Source organism: Rhinopithecus roxellana, chromosome 1 (assembly GCF_007565055.1).
Source record: "Rhinopithecus roxellana isolate Shanxi Qingling chromosome 1, ASM756505v1, whole genome shotgun sequence".
In the NCBI taxonomy this organism is placed as follows: domain Eukaryota; kingdom Metazoa; phylum Chordata; class Mammalia; order Primates; family Cercopithecidae; genus Rhinopithecus; species Rhinopithecus roxellana.
In genome coordinates this window covers 63,504,311-63,532,212 of record NC_044549.1, presented here as the reverse complement: position 1 = coordinate 63,532,212, position 27,902 = coordinate 63,504,311, and the positions used below count along the sequence as shown (strand labels likewise).

Below are 27,902 nucleotides of genomic sequence, written 5' to 3'. Positions count from 1 at the left end.
AAGTCTTTTTTTTTTCTTAAGTCTAGACTCTTCACCACCATACTACCATGTTTCAAATTTGAATTTATCTACCATTTTGTGGAAAACATGATTTCTGTTAATATCTGGACAATTGTCTAAAATTTTTTGGCTAACAAAAACATATACAGTTGTTCTATTTGCTATTTTGTTTTTAAGGTTAATAGAAACATACTTTTTAATAACATGTGAAGTCTGATGAATAGTAGTTGCATAGCAGGTAGTAACCCAAGTAACAGCCTTCAGGAGTCTAGTTGTCACCAATTAAAACCTGGTATTACTTCAGATAATTAATAGCCCTTACATATCAGTTATTAATTGGGCTTAATAAACACATTTTCAGAGATTACTGCTTTACTAACCTCTTCTGTAGATAAAATAACACAATCAATGAGAAAGAAAAGAAGAGCTATGGCACCAAGCCCAGGGCTTATGACTGATCAGTTTTTTAAAAGAAAAATGGATGTTTAAAACATTGAGGTTTGGCAAGTGTATTGAACGAGCTCCGAGTTTGGAGGAGACCTTATTGGTGAATTTCTTTTTAATGTTTACATTTTATTTATTCCAGAGTCAGTATAGCAAATGACTTTTTAAAAAATTGAATTGTAGAGGAGATATTGCAAACTCGAAAACTAAAAGATGAAATCACTGCGATTTTCCAGTGTTGACAGTTATCTATATTTAATTTCTGTAAGTTCCCATTCTGGACATTTTAAAGAATTGTTAGGCCTTTTAATTTTTACTCTTTAAATACGTTGTATGAAACTATTTTGAGATTTATTCAACAAGTATTTGTTGAGAACCTGCCGTGTGAGGCTGCTGAGCTGGATTCTGAAGATATAATAGTTCTAATGGGGGCACAGGGCACAGAATTACACAACTACCAGGGTTTTTGAAAAATTGCGTTTGTATTAAGCAACTCAAAAGAGAAATATGGAAAGTGAAAATATAAGCCAGGGAAACCGACCTACATTTAAGTCATTGAAGACATGTAACTTCCTATTGTGGGAGCCTCTGCTTTATTTGACCTTTAATTCTCAGCTTCTACTAGTTTCCTAGCGCCCTCAAGTACTTGTTAATTGCTTGATGAGTTCATCTATTCATTGATTTGTTCAACACATATTTTGAATGTATACCTACTCAGGAGCCAGTCCATGCAAAGCACCCTGTAAGTATAAAGAGCAATAGAAAAATAATTAAATGTGTGGGCTGTTTTGGGGGAGCCTGTTCACTAGCCAGGGAGCTAAGATGTCCCTCAATAACATAAAATATATAGTCAACTGTGGTAAGTGCCTTACAAGAAAGGTGGATTAAGGAGTTCAAAAAAGAGAGAGATGACACCTTTCGCTAGGGGTCAGGGAAATTCTCATAGAGGCTGTGAGATTTGAATTGGGACTTGAAGGATGGAGGGAATGTTGTAAACATTGTGAGTAAACTGTGTGAGGAGGTTCATGGGATAGTATAGTTTCTGCTATGAAAATGTGTTTGTTGGAATGAGATGATGGAAAATCCATATGCTATCTGATGCTGAGATTTGCTCTATATCCTCTAAAACTAGTTGATAGTTTCTTTCCTATCTGAGTTAACTGGTCACTGGAATTTACGTCTCTACTTTTCAAATATTGTTGCTTAAATTCCCTGCTCCTTACCCGGGAGATGGTAATACCTTGTGTTTTCTTCCTCCTATTCTAAATTGTTCTTGAACTTTTTTTTTCTGACTTAATTTCCCATACCAATTAATGTTTCTAAGAATAGAACAATCACAGTGCTCTCAGAAACTTCAGCATGAAATTAAAGTCAGCTACTGAAGTAGCATTTGTACCTGTTTTTGTTGACCATTTTACATACCAGCTAATCCAAGAAAAGAGAGAACTTCAGAGGACAGCAGGAGTTAACTCGTGGAAATCATGAACTGCTGCTGAATGTTTGAAAGGGAGAACTCTGGATTCTCCTTCTGTGAGGCAAAGTGAATTCCTTTTACTCTTGTTTCTTCCTTGGAGTACAAGTCTGTTTTCCCAGCCTCCTAAATTAGTACATTCTTCCCATTCATATGTATTATTTAACCTCAGAGCATTTGCAGGTTTAGAGCATCTGCAGGTTTATACTTATAACCCTTATAGAAGGGTATTGTGTATAAATATAAACATTAAAAGAAAGACTATCAAATTCTAGTCATCTCCATAGAATCCCTTTCCCCCTAATACTTCTAAATAATGTTAATCACTGAAAATGTTTAGATTGCTCTCATGGTAATTTCCGGGTTGCATTTGTATAAAACATTCTTGGTTCTCTTAAAATACACAGTAGAGGGAAGCATTTCCCATATGGCTTACAAATAATAAATTGCCTTTTAATTGCAACAAATGATGAATAGCTTGTGGTTATTTGACTTCAAAAATATCACTTAAAATATTTTAAAATGTTAGTATTCTTTGAAAATTGGAGTTATATAGAAATGCTTACTGATGGGTGATGGCTTCAAGTCGCCTGACCTCTTAAATATTACATACAATTTAAATCTACACTATATTTTCTGTATTATTTATTTTTGTTAATTTCAGCAGTTTCTGAGCTGAGCAGTGTAGAAATCCCTAGAACTTAGTTACATGGTTTGAATGTATGGCTTAAAAAAAACTTCTATAATTAGTGCCTCTTTAAATAAATTTAAAGTCAGTTTTGAGATTATTTTTATGGATCTGATTTTTTATGGAAGTAACTTTCTGTAAGAAAATAGCAGCAGAAAATTGTATGTATTTAAGACAACTCTGGGGGAACAAAGAGAAAACCTTCTATTTGACCCTAATGAATCAAGGTCCTATTATATATTAATACTGAGGCCTTGATGAAGTGAATTGAATAATACTTTATGTTTTACCTGGAATACATGTAAGAATTACAATTATGTACCACATAATGACTTTCAGTCCGTGATGGACCACATGTACAACAGTGGTCCCATAACATTGTAATACTGTGATTTTACTGTATATTTTCTTATTAATTTTTTTTTTGTTTTTCTTTGAATCAGAAAAGAGCTGGAATATACTGTATCTTTTCTATTTTTGGATATGTTTAGATACAAAAATACTTAGCACCGTGTTACAATTGCTTACAGCATTCAGGACAGTCATATGCTATACTGGTTTGCAGCCTAGGAGCAATAGGCTATACCATAGCCTAGGTGTGTAGTGGAGACTACCATCTAGGTTTGTGTAAGTACATTCTGTGATGTTCACATGGCAGAATCACCTAATGACACATTTCTCAGAACATAGCCAAATCATTAAGCAACACCTGATTATATATATATTTAGGTAATTTAGAGTTTCATTTCTTTTATTTTTTAGAGACAAGGTCTCACTCTGTCACCCAGCCTGGAGTACAGTATGGCATAATCATGGCTCACTGCAGCTTCAAACTCCCAGGCTCAAGCTGTCCTCCTGCCTCAGCCTCCCAAAGTGCTGGTTTACAGATGTGAGCCACCATAGCCCAACTTAAAGTTTCTTTAAGTAAGAAGTTAGCGTTGGAAAATAACAAGTGGCAGACATTTATTTATTCAACAGACGTGAATCAAATCTATTCTCCATGCAAGGGAGTATAACAGAATTGGTGAAGAGTTACAAGATATTTATGACTTGGTCTTAGCTCTTAAGGAGTTTATTGTGTAATAGGAATGATAGGTCAAAAGATAAGGTACAAAATGTAAGTATTTATGATGAGAATACATGGACACGGGGCAACAACACCCATTGGGGCCTTTCGGAGGGTGGGAGGGGGTGGGCGGGAGGAGGGAGAGGATCAGGAAGAATTGCTAGTGGATACTCGGCTTAATACCTGGGTGATGGGATGATCTGTGCAGTAAACCACCATGGCACATATACCTCGGAACTTAAACGTTCAAAACAAGAACAAAATGTAAGTATTTATAAGATACAAAGGAGAGACTCCCTTTAAAAAAGACCTTAATGGACAGGTATGGTGGCTCATGCCTGTAAACTCAGCACTTCGGGAGGTAGAAGGGGGAAGATCTCTTGAGGCCAGGAGTTTGAGACCAGCCTGGGCAACATAATGAAACCTTGTTTCTAGAAAAAAAATGTTTTTTAAATTAGCAGGGCATAGTTGTGTGTGCCTGTAGTCCTAACTACTTGGGATCCCGAGGCAGGAGGATTGCTTGAGCCCAGCAGTTCGAGGTTACAGGGAGCTATGATCACACCACTGCACTGTAGCCTGGGTGACAGAGTAAGACCTTGTCTCTAACAAAAAAAAAAAAAAAGAAATTACCTTAATGGCCATCCACAGGCCAAATCCATCTTGTATTGCCCTTGAGCTAACAATGCTTTTTACATTTTTAAATCGTTGAAAAAAATAAAAATAATATTTTGTGACTTGGGAAGATTATTTGAAATTCTCATTTTAGTGTCCATAAATAAAGTTTTATTGGAACACAGGCTCATTCGCTTACATACTGTCTATGTCTGCTTTTGTGATAAGATGACAGAATTGAATAAGTGCATCAGAGATTGACCTGCAAAGCCAAAATACTTACTTTCTATCTCTTTACAGAGAAAATTGACCACCTCTGCCTTAGGTATGTACATGGAGGTTGGAGGGGGCCCTTTTGTAGGGAGCCGAGGTCTTAGGCTGCTTGCCATTCCAAATAGTGGCCAGCATTGAAGTAGATCATTTCAGCTGTTTTCTATAGTGGCCAGCATTGAAGTAGATAATTTCAGCTTTTTTCTCTCGCCTTCCCACAGGATGAAATGTAGCTGATCTAGTTGGCTCACATTAGAGTAGACTTCTGTACATTAGGAGAAGCAAACTGAGATGGCTACTTCGCCAAGCAGGTAAATGAATAAGGATACTAGGGTTTAAGGAAACAGAGACTAATGAGGCCTGTGTGAACTGGAGAGATACATGGCTCAGCTGTAGCCTACTATTGCTGTGTGAATATGTAGTATTGCCAGTTTTAAAAAGAAGTAGAAAGTAAAATTAAAGTAGAAAGCTTTAAAATCTTTTAAAGCTTAAGTATGGACAAAGAAGTAAAATAATTTTAAATCACACTGTAAAAGCCATAGCATGTCTGAGAGCCCACGTCAGCCTGGGAGGCCCCCGGTTTTCAATCTCTGCTCTAAAGCAAGCTAAGTGCCAGCCTGTCTTTCTTATACCCTCTTGGACCTGCCAGTTTCTAGCTGCAGTGAAGGCTTGCACCAGGTCTTTGTTCCTTCAGTCCTAGCTTGAGACTGAGTTTCAGCCCAATACGGGTTCTAAGATTGGGGCAGGCAAAGGAGGTAAGAGATGTCCCGCATTGTCTAATGTAGTTAACACCAAAAAACCTTTTTAAAAAGTGGATGCCCTGCCTCTCTTTTGACTACTTTGTATTGTTAATCTTGTCAGCCAGAGCCTGGTCAGGGTGGAGGAAATGAGTGATAGGATTTCAGTTACCACACTTCACTCTGACCCTGATAGAGTGCTTGTTAGTAGTGGGAGGAGAAGGGATTAATAGGGAAGGAGCAAACAGCATAGATCTAATGAGTGATATATAATGATAGTTACTAAAGAATGTGTAGGATTTAGAAAAGAAGATGTGGAGGAAGGGTATTCCCTGAGAAAATAGAAGGCAAAAAAATCAGAAAAAGGAAAATAAAAGAGTTCCATGTCCAAGAAACGGCAAATTCCCGTCTGTCTGGAGGCCAGAGGTGTGAAGGGGAATGGTAGGGTAAAGATGGAAACAGTGTGCTGGGACTGGGCTGAAATGAGCCTGCAATGGCTTGCTGATGAGTTTGGGTCTTATTCAGGGAGGAACCACTGAAGAGTTTGGCATTGGAGCTGGTGAGAGGCTTATGAAATCAGATTCATCTGGCAGCAACACTTAGGATAGAGTCATTGAGAAGGGTGAAGTTAGTGGGCATGGAGAAGAGAGGAGACTTATTCTTGCCTAGACCCAAGGTAGTCTGGGGACAGGCAGTATGGTCTGAACTAGAGCGCTAGCCACGGCACTGAGGAGGAAGGAATATGTGGGCAGGTGCTTCACAGGTAGCAGGGGCAGGGACCAGTAACGGGAGTGCCAGGGCTGATCATATGACCTGTTGTCATCCTTCCCTTTTCATATATAAAGTACTTACATGTTTGTTGTCTCATTTAATTTCCATAGCAATTCTTAAGAATTTTTCTTCTAATTTATCCCTGTGGAAACAGATTCAGATTAAGTACCAAACAGCTAAGAAGTGATACCAGAAGCAAGCAAACTCTGGGCTGCACAGCTGGTCCACAGTGGAACTGTTGGGATTGTTACCATTTTTACTTTGTGAGAAATTAGCTAAGAACTACATAAGATTATTTATGTGTAGCTTTTTAATGATCTTCCCTTGCCTTTCCAGAATTGGGGATCTTAGAACTTAATTTCATAGTCAAAATTTTCATGCATCCTTTTCATATAAATTAAACTTACATGTAGAGATACATATCTAATCAGCTTTACTAAATTATATTGATTATCCATTGATTAAAATATAAAGAAGCATATATAGCTCAGTTCTACCAGTGTGCACACCATTTAGCAGAAAGCAGACATAGTCACTGAAACACAGTGAGGGTTTCAAAACGGTTTAGTTTTTCTCCTTTTTTACCTTGACATACTTATCAGTACTTGAGATCACCAAAATAAATTCATCAGTGGTGGGATTAGGTTTAGGTTTGTTTTTTCTTTTTATGAGCCATTTGAGATATCCAGTTGTCTTTTTCCTGTATACTCCTATTTCTTCTTTCTGACTTCATGAAATTTTGGTTTTTTTCATTTTGAAATAAAGCTAATTTCAAAGAATTAGAACTCTATTAAGTGGTATTTATTGGAAAAAATGAAGTGTAATTGTTTTAATTAAAAGTACAAAGGGCATTGAAATACATACTGTAATTCTTAAGATGGAAAAATTGAATACTAATTTTACCCACAAAATTTTGAAGTTTTCTGTGCCTATGGGTTTTTTAAAAGTTCAGGTTTAGGTTGCAGCTATTTCAAAGAGCTTTTTTTCATGCGTCTTCAGCTTCTTAATCTACTTTTCTCCTTACTGTGTAGACGGACATATATATTTTTAATGTTCTACCTTGAACTTGGATGCCTCATTCTTCGTTGTCTGAAGAAATTGAAATTAGTCATGTTACCATTATGTAGTTTTGATGGCATCTGGTCATGTATTTCTAAACTGAAACAGTCACTGTTTTGACAAGTTACTTAAGAAAGAGGACAGAGTTAATGTCAAGGCTGTCCTTCCAAACTGGCAAATCTTGCAGGGATTGTTAGAGCAGAAAAGGCAAAAAGTAGCCTTGGGTTAAATTCATTATTTGAACTTATAATGGTACAGTGATGTAATAAAGTTTGTACAGCTACATTCTTTTCTCGTCAGGGAAATATGTAATTAGGGAAGGAGTAAACAAATTGTATATGCCATGTTTGTCATGATGCAAATAAAGTAAATCTCTAGACCACAGAGATCTTATAACTAGTGTATGCTAACTGAGCAATTTGACTGGGTGTGTTTAAAGTTAGATTCTTTGTACTCCAGACTGTAGATTAACAACCAGCATTTATTGAACAGGATCATACAATTTGCTGGACATTGATTGTTCTAGGCCAAGGAAGAAAGATGAAAAGTCATGTCCTTTCCTGTCAAGGACTTCATCACACATGGTGATAAATACTGACAATGGATTTATTGCATAGTGGCTGAGGGTCAGAAAACTTATTTTCCAGTTCTAATTCTTGCTTCCTAGCTGTGATGTTGGCCAACTCCTTCATATCCTTGAGCCTCAGTTTTCTCATTTATGAAACAGGGAAGAAAGTACCTAACTCGTAGGGTTAAATCATGTAATTATATAAAGTATCTGGTGCAGAGCAAGTGGGTAGCTCCTAATTACTTACCTTAAGTCTGTTTCGTGCTGCTGTAACAGAATACCACAGATGGGGTAATTTATAAGGAACAGAAATTATTGGCTCATGGTTCTGGAGGCTGGGAAATCCAAGATCACGGGACTGGTGAGGGCCTTCTTGCTGCATCAGAATGTGGCAGAGGGTATCACATGGTGAGAAAGAGGGCAAGAGATTGAACTGGCAGCCTCAAGTTCTTTTATAATTGGCATTAACATTCATGAGGGTAGAGCCCTCATGACCTAAATACCTCTCATTAGGCCCCATTTTCCAACACTGTTGCACTGTGGATTAACTTTGCAACAGATACTTTTTGCAGGGTGCATTCAAACGATAGCACTACTGTAATAGGGGGGTATGTCGGGTATATGAGGGAACCCCAAACCAGGTGGGGGAAGAGTTGGAACCCTGTTCCCAGAAAAAGTAATGTCTGATTTGAGACTTGGATAGATGGTAAATTTGGGGTTGAATTGAGGGTTGTACATTCCAGGCAAAGGGGACATCTACAAAGTACATGTTTGCTTCCTGTTAATTTTGTTTGCGAGTATACAGATAATATATGTAATTTCAATAACAAAAAATACTTTTTAAATTGACAGGACTGTAAGTTTGTGTTCAAAATAGTAATTCATTGCTTCAAGTATGTGTTTCTTAATACAGCTCAGAAATCTGGGCTTAAACGGCATCTGAGAAATTTGAGGATAAAAAAATTACATAGACCTAGAAGCCTTCTTAATGCTAAATTTAATGTGTGTGTTTGTGTTAATTGTTAGGGATTTGACTTTATTCTGTTTCCTGATAGGGCCTGGTATTAAAGCAAATTACCCCACTTTGGTTCTCTTAATTTAGATTAATTTGACACACTTTTTCTGCCTTCTCCCTTTTCATGGTCAAATGACATATGAAAATTAGTGTTGAAATACTTCATAAGGTATCTGTTTTGATAATATGGTCTCATCAGAATCCCAGAATGCTACCCATTTTCTAGCCAGGTATCTATTATACTAAGGTATGTATTTTAAATGATAGTAATGTTGGCTGTTATTTTGAGATGATTTTACAAATAAAGACCAAGCAGTGCTTTCCCTCAGGTGTTTTGAATAACCACTCTTCTTTTCTTTACTGATTATTTTAAAAATTATTATTTTTTTTGGTAGAGATGGGGTCCCACTATGTTGCCCAGGCTGGTCTCAGACTCCCAGGTTCAAGTGATCCTCCTGTCTTGGCACCTCCTAAAGTGTTGGGATTATAGGTGTGAGCCACTAGGCCTGGTCCATTTTCTTATTTTGGCCTCTTGATAAGGACAGATATGACATTTGATCTTAGCCAAAAGGCCAAGAAGCAATTGGCTTCTTGTCTTGGGTAACTCAGAACTTTAGAGGGCAGAGTAGATACCCGGAAAACCATAGTCACATAGCTGTAATGTACCAGCAATTGAAAAGAAATTTAGCTCTTACTGTATAGATTTAGCAACTTACATTGTTTTTCCTATGCTGGCTTTTAGCCAGCAAAAACATCCACTTACCTGATCATCTCCTAGAGATGGAAACCATTTCTTATGTGCCTCCAGCCATGAGCTGGTCTGTCAGTGAAAGATTATTCCCAACCCTGCTCTCCTAATAGGATGATTTCAGGAAGCCAAGGGATTCTGTTTAGAACAACTCAATCTTGTCTTTGTATTAAGATATATTAACCTGAGATGCCACTTCTGTCCAGACAGGAAATCACATTGTTCTTAGTTTACCTTTCCTTTAAAGGAAAGCCAGGGAATATGTTAAATCCTATTTACTACCCACCTACTTATTACTGTCATCTATATTTTCTTTATCTTGTCATTACGTTTCTCTGTGTTGTCATTAGTCTTTCCCTGAAGTAAAACGTTCATGGCACTTGTCATTTATAATACCAGGATACTAGTGTTAAACTGCTTTCATGAGTGAACAAGAGTTCTTGGTCTTAGAGTCATTCTTCCACGGATAGGGTTGACTTGTTCAACCAAGTCCATCCTAAAGAATCCCTAACTCTTGGGATTTAACATCCTGGAGAGAGCTGTTAGTGCCGTTCTGCAGTGAAAATAGTTACCGTGGTTACTGTGCAAGGCACTGTTTTTTTTTTCTGCTTTGAACCAGGCAGTGAACTGTCTAAAAATGGTCACTTTCCTGCAGTGCCTTTGAGCAGGAATGATTCTCTTGGACTTAGGCCTTAGCATTTTTTTATGCCCATGTCGTGTGTGATGAGCCCATGACTGGATAGAGCCCCACAGGCACCGTGTACTTTGAGTCCCCATAGGCTTCTGGCCACCGGCCATGTGACAGCCTGGAAGAGGGCCAGATTTTTCCTTTGCTCATAGCTGCTAGGTAAGTGGCTGAGGGTCTGATAGAAAGAGCAGTCAGTACAAAAGAGACTGAATAAAAAAAAAAAAAGCCCAGCCACATGCTTGGTGAGTCTCCTGACTGTGATGCTGTAGTCATCTATGGTGACAGTCAGAACAGAAGAGATCAAGTGTGACCTCAGAGTAACAATGCATATTGTTGGGGAGAGAATGGTTTTCATATACTTTTTATTCTAGATTGTCAACTGCCAGTAGCCTGGTTATCTTTACCATATTTGTCACATCACATACTATGAAAGTAGTTTAAGGCTTACAGGTAAAACACAGCTTGTGAAGAGAGCATATAACTTTCCCTTTCAAAACTGCCGTGCAATATAATTTTTAAATATTAATCTAAATATTGCTTCTCAGTTCTTTAAAATATAATTTAAAATGTGAATTCAAATTTGTAACCTTCATTTGTCAATTTTTCAGGGGTTGGCTGTGTAGTTGAACGTGTCTTAATTTTTGTTAAACAAATAATGAATGTTTCTTGTGGACAGTTTTGAAAATAGAGGGAAGTATAGAAAAGAATAAACAGCTGTACTCCCACATGTAGAACAATGTCAGGTGCATGATAGGCTCTCACATATTTGCTCATTTGCTCAGTGAACGTAGAGACGGATACTGTTAATATCATTTGGGTATGTACGTCTAGAATTTTTTATTTTTATTTTATTGATTTATTTTTTGTGATGGAATCTCACTCTCAAGTCACCCAGGCTTGAGTGCAGTGGCGTGATCTTGGCTCACTGCAGTCTCCGCTTCCTAGGTTCAAGCGATTCTTTCGCCTCAGCCTCCCAAGTAGCTGGGGCTACAGGTACCTGCTATCATGCCTGGCTAATTTTTGTGTTTTTTGTAGAGACAGGGTTTCACCATGTTGGCCAGGCTTTTCTTGAACTCCTGATTTCAGGTGGTCCACTGTGCCTGGCCCAGCATTTTTTAAATGAGTATTTGTCTTTTTTTTTTTAGAAAATAGGAATCAGAACATGCAAATACAATGTAATTTCTTCTCTTTAAATTAAAAAAAATTTGACTTTTCTTATTTTTTATTTGACATTCCTTTTGTTTGTTTTTGAGACAGAGTCTCACTCTGTTGCTTAGGCTGGAGTGCAGTGGTGCTATCTCTGCTCACTGCAGCCTCCACCTCCTGAGTTCAAGTGATTCTCCTGACTCAGCCGCCTGAGTAACTAGGATTACAGACGTATGCCACCACGCCCAACTCAGTTTTGTATTTTTGTGGAGATGGGGTTTTGCCATGTTGACTAGGCTCATCTCGAACTCCTGACCTCAGGTGATCTGCCCGCCTTGGCTTCCCAAAGTGCTGGGATTGAAGGCATGAGCCACCATGCCCTGGCTGTTATTTGACATTTCTTTTCATTATTATTATTATTATTTTTGTGATAGCTGTAAGGTTTAAATTTGCCTGTGGCCTTTAGCAGGAGGGCAACCTCACTTTAGGCATGTCTGCTAAATGAAGCTGTATGTAATTTTATTAGGTAATGGCTGCTGTGGATCCTCCTTAAATATGTGACCTTAACTCCGTACCTTTCTACATTATGATCTCTGGAGTAGGGTCCTTTATTCCTACTGCCTACACCTAAGTTTAGAGACATTCTCACTCAGTCTGTCCAAGTGCATTCTTCTCTTCCTCCTTGTTACTGTCTGATTTCTACCAAACTCATCTGCTGCTTCTCCCTTTTTTCCCTACATGAACTCTTTGCTCCAGCCAAATGGTTTTCTCCAAATCCTGCATTTTCTTTTTCTTTCTTTCTTTTCTTTTTTCTCTTCTCTTCTCTTCTCTTCTCTTCTCTTCTCTTCTCTTCTCTTCTCTTCTCTTCTCTTCTCTTCTCTTCTCTTCTCTTCTCTTCTCTTCTCTTCTTTTCTTTTTTCTTCAGAGCCTCACTCTGTCACCTAAACTGGAGCGCAGTGGCGTGATCTTGGCTCACTGCAACCTTTGCCTCCCCGGGTCCAGCTATTCTCCTGCCTCAGCCTCCTGAGTAGCTGGGACTATAGGCATGCACTACCACGCCTGGCTCATTTTTATATTTTTAGTGGAGATGGGGTTTCACCATGCTGGCCAGGCTGGTCTCAAACTCCTGACCTCGTGATCCACCTTCCTCGGCCTCCCAAAGTGCTGGGATTACAGGCGTGAGGCACCTCGCCTAGCCGGAATCCTGCATTTTCTATTAACCTGTTTATATTAGTAAAGTGTGGGATCTTGAGAGAGAGTATTTTGGAGGTGTCATACAGCAGAGAAGCTTATTCAAGTTACAAGAGAATAGTTCGTTTTTCCAGTAAAGACTTATGATTAACATTTAAAACTTTTAGTGCTTATAAAACTAACTCCTTCCCTCTGCACCCTCCTTCCCCTAAAAAGAGAGAGAGAAGGAAAGCAAGAAAGAAATTAGTTGGCATATGCTTACTGTGACATTTGTCTTCTCTGTGGCAATTAAAACTTCAAAACATTCTTACAGGTCAGTTGTTCCTTGATTCTTTGGGTAATATGGCTAATGTGGCAAACATGGTTTCATCATGCCTGCAGATTTTGATTATGTTTCCTCCTCCTTTCATCAAACCCTGCTGTCAATGTTACCTAGTTTGTAATTAAAATAGGCTTGTTGTTGGGTGATCCACACTAATCATTTGACATAGTTAACCTGGGCCACTTTGATAAGCTGTAGCACTGACCTTGACTTAACCAAATCAACTTGACGTCTTGTAGCTTTAGGCCTTCGAAGTATTAGTTTCTCTTCACAATCAGTCTAGCAGTGGAGCTTCCATTGACATTCTTCATTCATTCTTTATTGTATCTGCATATGAGGAAGCCACCAAGTTAATATTTTTTAAAAAGGCATGGACTCTGTTTTCAAGGACTTATTACCTACTTAGGGGTTAAAGTCACTAATAAGTCCTTGAGTAATAAAAACGTGATATAGACTGGATGGGGCGAGAACATACAGGTAGCATGGCACAGTGGGTAGCCTCTGGAGCCATTAAGATTGGAATTTAGATCCTGGTCCCTCAACTCAGTGGCCCTGTATCTTACCCATCCTGGAGCCTCCAGTTTTCCTTCTGGGAATTGAACAGGAGAGGTTTGGGGAGGATTTTCCCCATTTTGAGTTTCCTTTCCACTTCTTTGCAGCATTTAGTAAAGGACCGTGAAAACTAGGAAAGTCAGCCCAGAGCTTCCCGAAGGAATGAAGACTGGAGCTAGACCTTGATAGCGGGCTAGGTCACATGGAAAAGGGAAAAAGGCGTGGAAACAAGTCTGTAGAAAGAGCATTGAGAACATGTGCAAGGAAGAGATTCCATGAAAACAGTGCATTAAAAAATGTGTGTTAGAAGAGGTAGAGTCTGGAATCTGAAAGATGGGCAAGAAGATTCTTAAAATTGAGGCATGAGATGAGAATATGAGTGAACATAGGAGCTCAGGCAGTGGCAGATAAAGGGCAGATACAAGGAGCATTTCCAAGGAAAAATCATCAGGATTTGATGGGTGAGACTGTAGCATGAAAGAAATTTTAAGGGTTTAAGCTGGGTGATTACTGTGTCTGTCGTGTATTCATTCATTCTTAGAATACTTAAATGGAAAACCTGCTGCTGCAGTGTTCTGTTCTAGGTATTGGGGATTAACCACTAAATAAAACAGAAGCCCCTGCTCTTTTGAAACTTACTTTCTAGTGTTAATTATGTTAAAAAATTTAGTGTCAGCAATTTTAGGATCTTGAGATGTCATCATCTAGCTCATGATTCTTTTATGATCTAAAAGTTAAATGGGAAATGTCAGTGAAAGCGCATCAAGTGTCTTCATGAACTCAGTATACAGTGTTTCTGTGTTTCAGAACTGTAAAGATAAGAATGAAACTGTTAAAGCTGAAAATACTGAATTTCACAGATCAAAGAAAGTGGTAATACTCTAGATATGGTATTAATAGTTCACCTTATAATTAATAAATTTCAGGGAATATCATAAAGTGTGGAACACCTAGGGAATTGTTGAATTGTAAAAGGCTCCTTTTGTAGACTTTGGTTGGGTTAAAATTAGGTTCCTTTAAAAACCAGGAGGAAGTAGTTAGGTTGAACAAGACTTTAATCCTTGACGGCTTTTGTTCATACAAGTTTTGTCAGCTTATTTCTGAAGTAGTGCTGTGATGTTTGAGTGTTCAAACTGAGTTTTCTTCAATTCTTTAAGATAAAATAATTTATTAGTAGATAATTCCTTGACAGAAAATGTTGACATAAGAAACAAAGAAGTTTGAAATTTAGAATGCAGTTTTCCATGTTATTTTGAAAGCTTGAATTGGAAGAACATTATCTAATTAAAATTATGATGCATTTAAATATTCATTTGGTTTAGAAAACTTCCTGCCTTTCATTTAATAGACCTAGTTGTATTTCATAGCACTTCAATGATAACCACAACTAGTCAGCTGTAACAATAGAATATAAAGATTATACGTATTTTTTTTTTGGGGGGGGGGGTACGGAGTCTAACTCTGTCACCCAGGCTGGAGTGCAGTGGCGCGATCTCAGCTCACTGCAAGTTCCGCCTCCTGGGTTCACGCCATTCTCCTGCCTCAGCCTCCCGAGTAGCTGGGACTACAGGCGCCTGCCACCACGCCCAGCTAATTTTTTGTATTTTTAGTAGAGACGGGGTTTCACCGTGTTAGCCAGGATGGTCTCGATCTCCTGACCTTGTGATCTGCCTGCCTCGGCCTCCCAAAATGCTGGGATTACAGGTGTGAGCCCCGTGCCCAGTCAAAAATTATATGTAATTCTTAAGGAAGTCAATAAAGGGATTTGGACCTAATAGGACTCATAAATTTTTTTGCGTTTAAAAATATTCTTAAGAAATGATCAGGATTCTGAACTGCTTTAAATATATTACCTCTCAGGATCTGAATTTCTTTTTCTTAAGGATAATTTTATGGTTTTTTTTTCAATTTTCTTCAGGTAAAAGTGCAGTTTTAAAGTGTCTCTTGGATATTCACAAAATTTTTCAGGAAAACGACCCAGCATACATACTGAATGATCTCTACATCTCAGACTACTGTGTGTGGATTCAGAAAGTCAAGTAAGTTTTCATAGAGTTACTTATGAATTTTTAGTTGCTCACATTGCTGACATACCTATTTACCCAGGAGGAAGAAAACAAAATAACCTGAGGACTAAGGTTTATTTTTTATTTATTTATTTTTTTGAGATAGAGGTTTGCCCTTGTCACCCAGGCTGGAGTGCATTGGTGCGATCTCGGCTCACTGCAACCTCTGTCTCCCAAGTTAAAGTGATTCTTGTGCCTCTGCTTCCTTAGTAGCTGGGATTACAGGCCATGCCACCACTCTTGGCTAATTTTTTTATTTTTAGTAGGGACGGGGTTTCACCACGTTGGCCAGGCTGGTCTCGAACTCATGACCTCAGGTGATCCGCTTGCCTCGGCCTCCCAAGTGCTGGGATTACAGGCGTGAGCCACCGTGCCTGGCCAGGAATAAGTTTTAATGAGAAGGGAACCCATAGACCTACCAAACACTAAAAAGTAACTGGATTAATATGGGAAGCTTGATGAATGTTCTTAGGGAAGAAGGTACAGATGGTGAAAAGTTAATTTTATTGGAAAAAGTTGGTATTGGTATATCTTGGAAAACAGGTATTAAAACAGTTGTGATATTTATTGCCTTGCTATTGACTGTCCGGTATGAAATCTCAAGACTGAGTATCTGAACTTGTATCTATAGTTCACTTACAGTAGAGTGTGTGTGTAGATGTATGTAGTATGCAAACCACATCAAATGAATCCCGATGAGAGCTCTGCATTCATTGGCTAGCCACTGGCTTACCACCTGCAGAGCCTAATGGCATGATTCTTGATAACGCATGTACGGAAGGGTCCAAACACTCACAGATGGGCTCCAGCATTCGGTATATAAACATTTTTAAAAGTGTTTACCATTGCGTCAATCAAGGAAACATAATAGATTAACTATTAAATTTTAAAATGCAGTGAATATTTATTTATTTATTTATTTATTTAAGACAGAGTCTCACTCTGTCACCCAGGCAGGAGTGCAGTGGCGTGATCTCGGCTCACTGCAAGCTCCGCTTCCCGGGTTCAAGCGATTCTCCTGCCTCAGCCTCCTAAGTAGCTGGGATTACAGGCATGTGCCACCACACCTGGACGCCTGGCTAATTTTTTGTATTTTTTAGTAGAGACAGGGTTTCACTGTGTTAGCCAGGATGATCTCAATCTCCCGACCTCATGATCCACCCACTTCGGCCTCCCAAAGTGCTGGGATTACAGGCGTGAGCCACCGCACCCGGCCAGTGAATTTTCATTTTGTGAAGTTCTGTAGATCTGATTCTTAGTAAACAGGGCAAAATTCCATTTCAGTAGCAAGAGGCTATTAATTAAGAACCTATAAATGGGCCAGGCATGTTGGCTCATGCCTGTAATCCCAGCACTTTGGGAGGCCGAGGTGGGAGGATTGCCTGAGTTCAGGAGTTCAAGACCAGTCTGGGCAACATAGTGAGATCCTGTCTGTATTAAAAAAAAAAAACAAAAATCTATGAAGGGAACTCTTAATTGAAATGACTCCTAGGTGCTATAGAAAATGATAGGTACAGGCCGGGCGCGGTGGCTCAAGCCTGTAATCCCAGCACTTTGGGAGGCCGAGACGGGCGGATCACCAGGTCAGGAGATCGAGACCATCCTGGCTAACACGGTGAAACCCCGTCTCTACTAAAAATACAAAAACTAGCCGGGCGAAGTGGCGGGCGCCTGTAGTCCCAGCTACTCGGGAGGCTGAGGCAGGAGAATGGCGTAAACTCGGGAGGCGGAGCTTGCAGTGAGCTGAGATCTGGCCACTGCACTCCAGTCCGGGCGACAGAGCGAGACTCCGCCTCAAAAAAAAAAAAAAAAAAAAAAAAAAAAAAAAAAAAAAAAGAAAATGATAGGTACAATGTCAATTGTGACTTAGAAGAAAAATGATCTGGATATTTTTGCTGCTGCCATGATTGATAAATAAATGCTTTAGTGTGGATTTTAATGTCTGTTTTGAATGAGCCATTATATGGGATTTATTTTTTATTTCTCTTCACGGGAAAGCAGTTATATTGCAGAATGAAATATGAAAAAACTTGAGGCTATACCTGTTGTACAGAAAATGCTTAGGGATTGCTCAAGATAATGCCTAATAACGTACAGCAGGTGGTGTCAGCATTCGTGTTGGAAATTTAGATTTCGCCAGATGGAAAATTGAATCTTTAACCCCTGAGGTCATAATGGCATGTCATCACTTCATTTGATCCTCCTGCTAATTGAGCTTATCAAATACCCTGCTGCCATTTCCTGTTGTTACTTTCATTTTCATAATAAAATTAAATGGGGATAGTCTGTCTGTGTGGGTTTTGGTTTTTCTTCTTCTTTCTTTTTTTTTAAGGAGTGATGATTTTGTAAACATGTAATGAGTATTGAGATTTGTGCAAGGATCCCATTTCTATGAGTGCCTGTTTCTCTCTTTGTGATATTCTTTATTAACTAGAGAGAAGATTGTTTTTCATTAAAGTAGAAAGATATAGGCTCTCAAGTAGAGTAGGGATTATCGACCGTCTTTGAAAAAACTTTTTCTCTTGGTTTTAACGTTGTGGGAAATGAAGGGAAATTCTTAGGTTGTTTGTAATTGTGCTAATAGTAATTTTTAAAAAAGGGATAATGTATTGGGGAGTGAGGTAGGAGAGAGAAACCAGCAGGATCTCTTCAAATTACTTTGCAAAAGTGGTTTTTACAACTTTACCAATTTGAACATAACTTTCTTTTCCCTAGACAGGTGTGTTGCTTTCAGTTTGTATGTTAAATTTAACTGTAGCCCAGCTGTTTTTTTCTCTTTTGAAATAAAACATTTGTTTATCAAATTTTTATAAAAATTTCTAGTTTCATTCTTAATTTTACAAGCACAACATGATTGAGCTTTCTAGTATTTCCTTTACTGTGAACTTCTTAGGTCTAAATAATTCTGTTGCAGTGTTGATCCATGATTTTCATAAGTAATTTTTTCCTCACTTTTACCTTCTGGTTTATTTCTTCTCCATATAGTTTATCAGTGAAATCTAGCACCTTATTTTTATGTTTGAAAAGAGCTGTGTATTTTTCTTAGTTTAGTTTGATGTTTTTGATTATAATAATAAAAACTATGTAAGGTTTTGTTTGAAATACCAGGTAAGTAATAAATTCTGACTAGCACAAAAACAGTATTCCATTTTTAAGTCAGGTATATGCTTTGGCAAAAACCTATGGAAACATAGGTAGCAAAGTCATTCTTACTTTGAATTAATGAAGTTATAGCAACATCTATTGTTACTTCTGCTTTTGTACTACGTTTCCCTATGGTTTCTGTGTCTTGTAGTGCATATTTGCAAAGCTGAAAAACTGATGCTCCTGGCCTCTCATTCTGAGTTAGAGACTTTATGAATTGTTTTTCTGAAAAGAATGCTCCCTCCCACCCTTCACTATAAGCTTCACTGGAAGTTTCGAGTGTGGTGCTCACTACAGCAAATGTTCTCTGGTTGGCAGCCTTAGAAAGTGATTTGTTTGAGGTTATATGTCTTATAAGAGATAGGTCAGGTCTTCTGGTTCCAGATTTCATATTTTTCAAGATATGCCACATATGCAACCAGTCGTCTCCACCCATAGCATGTGGAAGAAAAAGATAAAAGCCCTTTCTTCAGAGAGATTTTCCTAAAGGAAAAGGAATGAATGAAACGTCTGTCTTTCTCATGGATGTTTCCGTAGCACTTGGTTGAGAGATCACTGGACACTTCTCATGCCTGCCTTATATTGTAGGAATCTAGATGCGTAACTCTTTCCCCTCTAAAATACTAAGGTCTTTGTGAATGAGCACCTATCTGGGCCCATCACAGTTCGTGAGCACAATCAGTTTTACTCAAATTAAATGATACCTGTTAGACCGGATTAAAGGAACATTTTTCATTTTTTAAAAAATGTAGCACTTTAAAAATATAAATCAATTCTAATTTATTTTTATTGATATTTCAGCTACATATACAAGTTCCCCGATTCTTTGCTGGTGGGCTGTCATCAGTAGCAGTGATAGTTGTGACCCTCTGAAAGTTTAACAGTTCCATAGGTATCCAACCCTTTGGCTTCCACGGGCCACACAGGAAGAATTGTCTTGGGCCACACATAAACGCACTTAATACTAACGATAGCATGGACCAAAAAAAGGTCCATGCATAATTTTTGTGATATCCACCACTGCAGATAAGCAAAAAAGTCCTTGCATTCAAAGAGTTGGCACCTTTTTATATAAGGTGGGATAGAAAATAATGAACTGTAATACATTCCAGCTCTACTTCTCATTGACCGTATGACCTTAGCAAGTCACTTTGTCACTTAATCTAATTCAACCAGTATTAGTACCTTGATATTTCCTCTATTTGTTTCCTAATGCATTTTTAAACCCGTGGAAACAATATTGTACATACCATTCTGTAGCCTGTTTTATACTCATGATAATACCCTATAAACCATTTCCCTTTATAACATCCATTACAGAGTTTTTTTTAAGTAACTAATTTATTCCTCATTATAAAAAGAGTACATATATACTCATTGAGAAAATTTCACATTAAAACTATGGTTTTAATACATAGCACATTTTGAAATGACAGGGGTTCAAGAAGGGTATTCTTTTGTTTTTGCTACATAGAAAAATGTTGTTGTTTTTAAATGAAACTAAAATCTAAAATCCTGACTCTTATCAGTACAAATGTGAACTTGTTATTAAGATGTTAAATCACACTTTTTCTCTCTAGTGTAGTTTTTTTAAGTAGGTGGTTATGGGGAAAAAGAAAAAAGTGTTTTTGAAATGCTAAACCCTCTTTGCATTAAACTGATTAATGGTTAATTAACTCTAATACTCAGTGCAATTCACTTTTTGGCTGAAATCTTATGGTCTTTTGGACACTAATGTGGGAAGTTTGTAGAGGGAAACAGCTATATCACAAAATAGTTATCTGTCATTGGATAAATCGTGAACCTCAGTTTCCTCAGTTGTAAGTGAACCTAAGTCATTTCAGCACCGAAGTTCTAAAATTTTGGAAAACTTAAGACCTTACGATTGCTTTAGATTGCTTGAGTTGCTTTCTATGTGCGTGTGCTTTTGAAGGGGATAGGATTATGCTAAGAACAGGGTAGATAACATACATCTCTTCCTTTTGGCTGTCTGTTGTTCCTGGTTGATCTGCCAAAATTAGGGAGTCAGAGACTCATATGCAGAGGTACAACATCAGAATTGCATCTAAAAGTGGAGTCATGTATTTTTTTTTCAAACAGTAGTTATTGAGCTCTATTATGTGCCAGGTGGTGAGATAGGTGCTGGGAATATTATGGTGAACAAGAGAGACACATCGTCTTAAAGCTGGTCTTCTAGTGGGAAATGCAGATGTAATATATTATACCCAGTAGCAGCTACAGTGGGCAAGTATGGGTGCTGTGGAAGCATCTAAGAGGACACAGGGCTGTAGGAAAAAGCTTCCAGAGGAAGAGTTTAAGCTGAGAGCTGAAAGGTTGTAAGAATTGGTCAGATGCAGGTGAGGAAGTAGGGATGAAGAGTATTTCAGACAGTAGACAAAAGAATATGGCCCATTTGAAGGGCTTGAAAACCCAGGATGCATAGGTCATAGTATAGAAGGGAGAGGAAAGAAGTGAGGCTAGAGGTTCATGTAGAGGCTTGGCCTTCTAAAGATGCTTGGCCTTTGTCCTGGGAGAATATGGGGCATCTGAAGAGTTTTAAGTGATGAAGTCCCTGTATGAGTACGGGGATGAGACTGACATTCTGGGAAGATCCATCAGGTGACATTGTGGGGAATGAATTGTGGTGGGACAGAGCTCAGAGCTCAAGACTTAAAGGCCGGTTAAGAAGCAGGATATTCCAGGAAAAATAGCTTGAGCCAGGTGAGTGAGAATGGGGAAGGAGACTAGTCGGCAGATTTGAGAGGCAGATGAGGCAGACTTAGTAATTGATTGGACGCTGCTGGGAGAGAGAGAAGGGGAGGAGCCAAGATGAGATGTGGGTTTTGACTTGGGCATCTAACTGGGCTGTTGAAGGTGCATTTGCCAAGATTAAATACTAATGAAGAGTGTGCAGTTTGGGAGAGAAGATGAGAAGTTCAGTTTTGGAAATGTTGGTTTGAGGCCGCTAAGGAATATCAGTAAAGAGGGAGCCAGGAACATTTGGAGCACAGCTGGGACAGATGTATAAAGAAGAGTTTAGACAAGAAGGGAAATGAATTAAGTCACAAAACATAAAAAATGTTCTCTGATTACATGGTACTGTGTTGTCTGTAAGTATAATAATAATCGGAGTGGATGCATTTCAAGCTGGGAAAATAACGTCATACAGATAGACAAGGAGAACATGTATGCAACATGGTGAACAAATTTTCTCGTTCTAGCTACAGTGTATAGGTAGGACAAGAGTGGACGTGAGGCTTTTTGCATTTGGATCATAGTTTATCCTTGCTGTCGAATAAGGATAAGAGGGTCTTATCCTTTATTGTTGAATAAGAGGGTCTACTGTTAACATTCCGAGGGTCACGATGTTTTAGTAAATAGGGCCAGATAAGAAATCGTATCTCTTTAGGCTGTGTGCTGGAGCCTGCCAGTATTCTTAACTAATTCTTTTTATTTTTTAAGAGATGAAATATCGCTGTGTGACCTCTAGCTCCAGGGCTCAAGTGAGCCTCTTGCCTCTGCCTCTGGAGTAGCTGGGAATACAGGAGCATGGCTCTTGACGACTTCTTGTCAACTGGTCACATAAGAGAAACTCACTCAGACTTTTACAGTAAAATTGAGGAACTTTATTGGGTGACTATAGGTTATCCCCTGGAACTGTACTTTCAAGAGTACATCTGGATACCAGGAGGTCAGGTGATGAGAAAGTGAGGCATTTGGCTTGCTCTTGCATGTGGTCTCGTGTGGTGCTGCTTTCTGCAAGGCACTGCCACTCTTCTCTCTCACTGCACGTGGAGGATGGCCACTCCACAGCTCTGAGTTTACATGTCTTTACTTTCAGTGGGGATAGATTCCCTTGTTTGTAATTCCAGAGGAGGAAGAATGTGATTGGCTCAGCAAGAGTAAGTTTTGCTGGTCCAGTTGCCTTGGTCACACTGGGATCAGAAGTAGTGAGTGGTATTTCTAAGAAAGTGAAGGTGGAGTACATGCAGTCACCTCATGAAGACATTGCTGTAATTTCACAATACCATTTTGAGCCATAGCTGGGGGAAGCCATGACCCCTACCACCCCCCAAGTCACTGATATTTATAATGAATCTACAGTATGGAAGGTGATTTTGGGCATCTGTTAAATTCAGGCACGCAGAGTAATAATCGGACACTCTTGGTGGTTTTACATTTGTATGGGAAGTTTCTTCTCTGACAAATGGTGAAATGCTAAGTGTTACATTAGCTGCTAATGATTAGCATGTAGAAATTTCAAGAAACAATTGTGTGTAATTTCAAGCAAGTTAAACCTCCTTGGATTAAAATCATTCTTGGTAAGGTGCTTATTCTGGCATGTCAAGTTGCTCTTTAGTTTTACTGTTTGTTTTTAATTAAATCCACAAATTCATCCTGGATGGAAGTGGGTTTTTATCTCCATAAGAAAAGATTAGTACAAGGCAGTATCCATTCACTTAGATCCATTCAGCGTGGTTTCATATAGAAAGGATTTGCTTAATGGTTCTGTACCTTATCACCAGTAGTTCAGCAGTGCCCACTGGGGACTGTCGCTCTTCATTAAACTTCTCTTACAAGAAATGTGCCAGTAAATCACAGGATTACAAATGTTCCTACAGATTTAAGACTAAAATAACCTTTTATAAAGATATGAATGCTTCCTGTAATTAAGTGTATTGAAAAAACTAACAAAAGAATCATATATTTGAATGTTAAAGGTTTGTGGGATATTTTTGTTCATTTTTTAAAACATTTGTAATTTGTATCCTGTTTTTTTTTTGTTGTTGTTGTTGTTTTTCAGGTAAACTTTGAGAATAGTTTTAGATTTACAGAAAAATTGCAGAGATAATACAGAGTTCCCAGGTACCCCCACCCAGTTTTCCCTGTTAACCTCTTACATTGGAATTATATATTTGTCACGATTAATGAACCAATATTGATATGTTATTATTAACTAAAGTTTATTTAGTTAGTTTTTACCTAATGTCCTTTTTGTATTTCGTGAGACCACATTTTGTTTTGCTTTTACTAAAGAACTGGAAATTGAGTAGTGCTCCATTTCTTGGACATTTTGGTTATTCAGGAGCTTAAATGCTATGAAAGGTAGTGAAATATTATTGAGATACTCGGGTACCTGAGGAGCTTAATACATAGAAACATTCTAATCATCATTAATCCAGACTTGGAAAAAAATATATTTGACAATTTTTAGAAATAGAAACATAATTCATTTATCATTTTTACTTACACATATACCATGGACATCATGATTATGATACATTGATAAAAATAGAGAAAGTTTAGGGCTGGCCATGGTGGCTCATACCTATAATTCCAACACTTATAGGTGTGTTTCTGAGGTGGGACAGGAGTTCAAGACCAGCCTGGGCCATATGAGACCCTGTCTCAACAAAACTTAACTGGGCGTGATGGCATGTGCTTGAACCCAGGAGTTCAAGGCTGCAGTGAGCCAAGATCATGCCACAGCACTCCAGCTTGAGTGACAGAGGGAGGCCCCATGTCAAAAAAAAAAAAAAAAAAATGTTTATAAAAATAAATTGGGCAAGGCCTTTATATTTTCAGCTTAATTTTCTTAAGGTGGAGGAGGTTAGAGGAGAAAATATGGAGATATATATGAACCATTTTCAGAGGTGAATAAGCATGGAAAATACTCTACCTTTATTTAGGGAGTAGTATGTTTATCAGGCCCATTTTATAACTATAACTGAGTGGCTGTGTTAGATGTCTCTGTTCTTTCTTGTTTTAGTCCCTGATACTTGTCTCTAGACCGCTCAAGTCCTTGGTTTTGGCTCAGTGGAGCCATGTATTTTTACAGCGTAAGCAAATTGCTATTTTCCTTCATCTCCTAGTTCTTGTGTATTTTTGTACCTCAAAACTCTTTGGAGGATTCTCTTTGGAGGGAGACCCACAGGATCAAGTGAGTTAGGTGATTGATTTAGTCAAGTTTTTAAAACCAGTATTCTCTACTTCACGTAGAATTTTCACTATGCTTGAATTGTCTTAACATCTTATTCAGAGAAAAGGCTTACATTGATTAATGTGGCATATGTGTGGTTATCATACTTAGAAAGTGCTCTGTTTAAGGAGAGCTTTATCAAGAGCATTCTTTCATTGGAGTCACAAGAAAGCTTTTTAAAGAAACTGACAACTTCAAGTACAATTTCCTTTTTCTTCTGTCTATTATGATTGAAACCCAATCTTTGTTATAACATAATTATCTCAGCTGAAGCCAACAGGGAGTTGCTGCCTTAATGTAAGGGGTGTGAAGTCCCCTAAATAAATAGAGGATTAATTACATTCCCAGCATGTTGTGAAGGTGATGAGATTGATTGTGATCATTTGACTTGTCCCATTTCCTGCTCTGACTACTTTCTTGAATAAATAGAAGCTGGGAACATAATAAACAGAGCCACGGAACTCTGTATTGTTGGGCATGGAGTGTTGGAAAAGGACCTTCTTGAGGTATATTTCTGGATTTGAAGTGATTTATATGACATTTTACAGTTTTTTTTCATTGATTATTCTTGTACTGTTTCAATTTAAACAGCTTTCAAGGAAATTGTTTTTGCTTCAGAAAACGTAGATATTAGCAGAGTGTTGAGAGAAATTGACAAATTCTTTTTTAATGGTTGGATATCAGCAAATTTCTGATCCAATTTTCGATATTTTCATTTAGTGTGGCATTATGGAAGGTTTAAACTAAAGGAAATATTAGCTGTTATATGTTTCCATTGTCCTTTTCACATAAGAGCTTCATACTTCTGTTAAATTCAAAGTGATAAATTAGGACTTCCATGAAGTGGATCATGTTTTCTGTTTTGTGTTTGTCTTACTCTCTTTTCCTGGAGAGTTTTATAATATCCTGAAACTGTGATTTAGAGTATATATTTATTCTCCAAATTTTCTATTGCTGTGGCTTCCTGTGGAGTTCCACTTTTTCCAGGAAGTACATAAAACAATCTTTTTGGGGTATAGGAAAACCGTAATAGACCTTCTATCTATGCTTATTTTTTGAGAATGAAATAAGCTTCATTAATATTTCATACATGGATTGATGGCAGAAATAATTTTTGGTGGCTACTTACCATACATTTTTCTTTTAATGATGTAATATTTGATTAGAAGCTGAAAAGGCACACTGCTTCATGGAACAACCATTCTTATTTTCTTTTCTCTTTTTTTTTGACACAGAGTCTCGCTCTGGCACCCAGGCTGGAGTGCAGTGGCTGGATCTCGGCTCACTGCAAGCTCCGCCTCCTGGGTTCCCGCCATTCTCCTGCCTCAGCCTCCCAAGTAGCTGGGACTACAGGTGCTGCCACCTCGCCCGGCTAGTTTTTTTGTATTTTTTTTAGTAGAGACGGGGTTTCATCAGGTTAGCCAGGATGGTCTTGATCTCCTGACCTTGTGATCCGCCCGTCTCGGCCTCCCAAAGTGCTGGGATTACAGTCTTGAGCCACCACGCCCGGCCAACCATTCTTATTATCAAAGAGAGTCTTATACCTTTTTTCTCAAAGCCTCAGTTATGTCAGGGCAGGGATTGCCTCTGCTAGGAAATTAGTGTTGGGGTTCGGGGACTCTCGTCAGTCTCTGCCAATTAAAGACTCCTAATGATATGGTCTCTTCTTTCTGCTCTGTAATTTTATATAAATAATAAAATAGTGCACCAAAACTATGAGAAAAACTGCATTTGTAGTGTCAAATTAACTACCTGACTTAAATGCTAAGTTCGTATTTGAGAAAACTCAAACCAGCATTGATGAATTATCTAATTATTATGTTTATTTTATTTCATGTAGGGTATAAGGGCTTTCTTTTTTCTGAAATGCGAGCCCTTCTTGAAAATCTCACCTGAGGCTGTGCATGGTGTCTCACGCCTGTAATCCCAGCACTTTGGGACACCAAGGTGAGCGGATCACCTGGGGTCGGGAGTTCAAGACCAGCCTGGCCAACATGACGAAACCCCATCTCTACTTAAGAATACAAAAATTAGCAGGGCATGGTGGCATATGCCTGTAATCCCAGCTACTTGGGAGGCTGAGGCACGAGAATCGCTTGAACCCGGGAGTGGAGGTTGCAGTGAGCCGAGATTGCATCACTGCACTCTAGCCTGGGTGACAGAGTGAGACTGTCAAAAAAAAAAAAAAAAGAAAAGAAAATTGCCTTGAGTGCAGACCACCATACTTTTTACTTTATTTACTTCTATATTCTGCCTCTACTAAAAATACAAAATTAGCCGGGTGTGGTGGCGGGCACCTGTGATTCCAGTTACCCAGAAGAATGTGTTGTACGGCACATCAAGTGATGGAATACACCTCTAATATCATGGCATGTTTGTCTTTTGGTTAGTTTGCCTGATTTTAGTCTCGTGATGGATGAAATACCACTTTACACCCCAGATTTGTAATTATGTGGTATATTTTAAATGACAGAGTGAAAGGCAAAAAGTGATGTCTCTTCTGATGATCATCTCTTCTCCTGACTCCTGCCACTTTGGATGTGTACGTGCGCTATAAACCCAGAGCACATACACACCCAAAGTTGTTCTTTGTGGATGTCACTTTTGACACCTTATTAGAACCCAAAGACACTTTCTTTTAGCAAAGAATAAAACACCTCCTCACATATGGTATTAAGTACCTTTGTGCCATTCCAAATAAGCTTGCCAACCAATTTAGATTTTTTTTCTATCCTTAGAATATCCTAATGCTTCAGAAAAATAAGGATTTAGTTCTTACTGGAAGAAATTCACTTCACTTTCAACTTGATATTTAAGATTACAGTTGTCAGCATTTGTCCCGTCTGCTTGTTTTAAGGGACATAACAGTTAAAAGGACTTCACTTAATGCTGTATAAGTTAGTGATCTGAATAAAACTGTTGGCAAAGGATCTCCACTTCATATTAAACACTGGATTAATCACACAGGTCAAGCTTTCAAAATTCAAGTTGTGAAGCTTGTGCTCTGAATGTAGCAGCACTATATAGCCTTACTTTCAGAAGCTGTATTGTGATCCATGGTTTCAGATGCATATTTCAAATCCAAAAATTTTACCTGGTAAGTAAGGCTTATCATACCTTTTTTAAAAAGTTAAATATTTTTTAAATAGCAGAGGCAAGGTCTTGCTGTGTTGCTCAGGCTGGTCTCGAACTCCTGGCCTCGAGCAGTCCTCCTGCCTTGGCCTCCCAAAAGTTCTAGGATTATAGGCATGAGCCACCTCGTCTGGCCTTGTACCTTTTTATCAGAAAGATCCAGCCTTGCTCCAGGTTTGTGTGAAAACAGTTTTGCTTTTGTTTTTAAACCAGAGCCACATAGATCTTTCCA

The 27,902-nt window shown here is 38.4% G+C and overlaps 1 protein-coding gene across 1 annotated transcript in view; it reads left to right on the top strand.

The window, feature by feature from the left end:
- The window catches only part of SHQ1 (SHQ1, H/ACA ribonucleoprotein assembly factor), a 109,586-nt gene that overhangs the window by 44,878 nt on the left and 36,806 nt on the right, over window positions 1-27,902 (top strand). Inside the window, exon 10 of the mRNA XM_010385980.2 lies at window positions 15,267-15,387. Within this exon, the coding sequence (XP_010384282.2) occupies window positions 15,267-15,387 (121 nt within the window). The remainder of the gene's footprint in view (window positions 1-15,266; window positions 15,388-27,902) is intronic.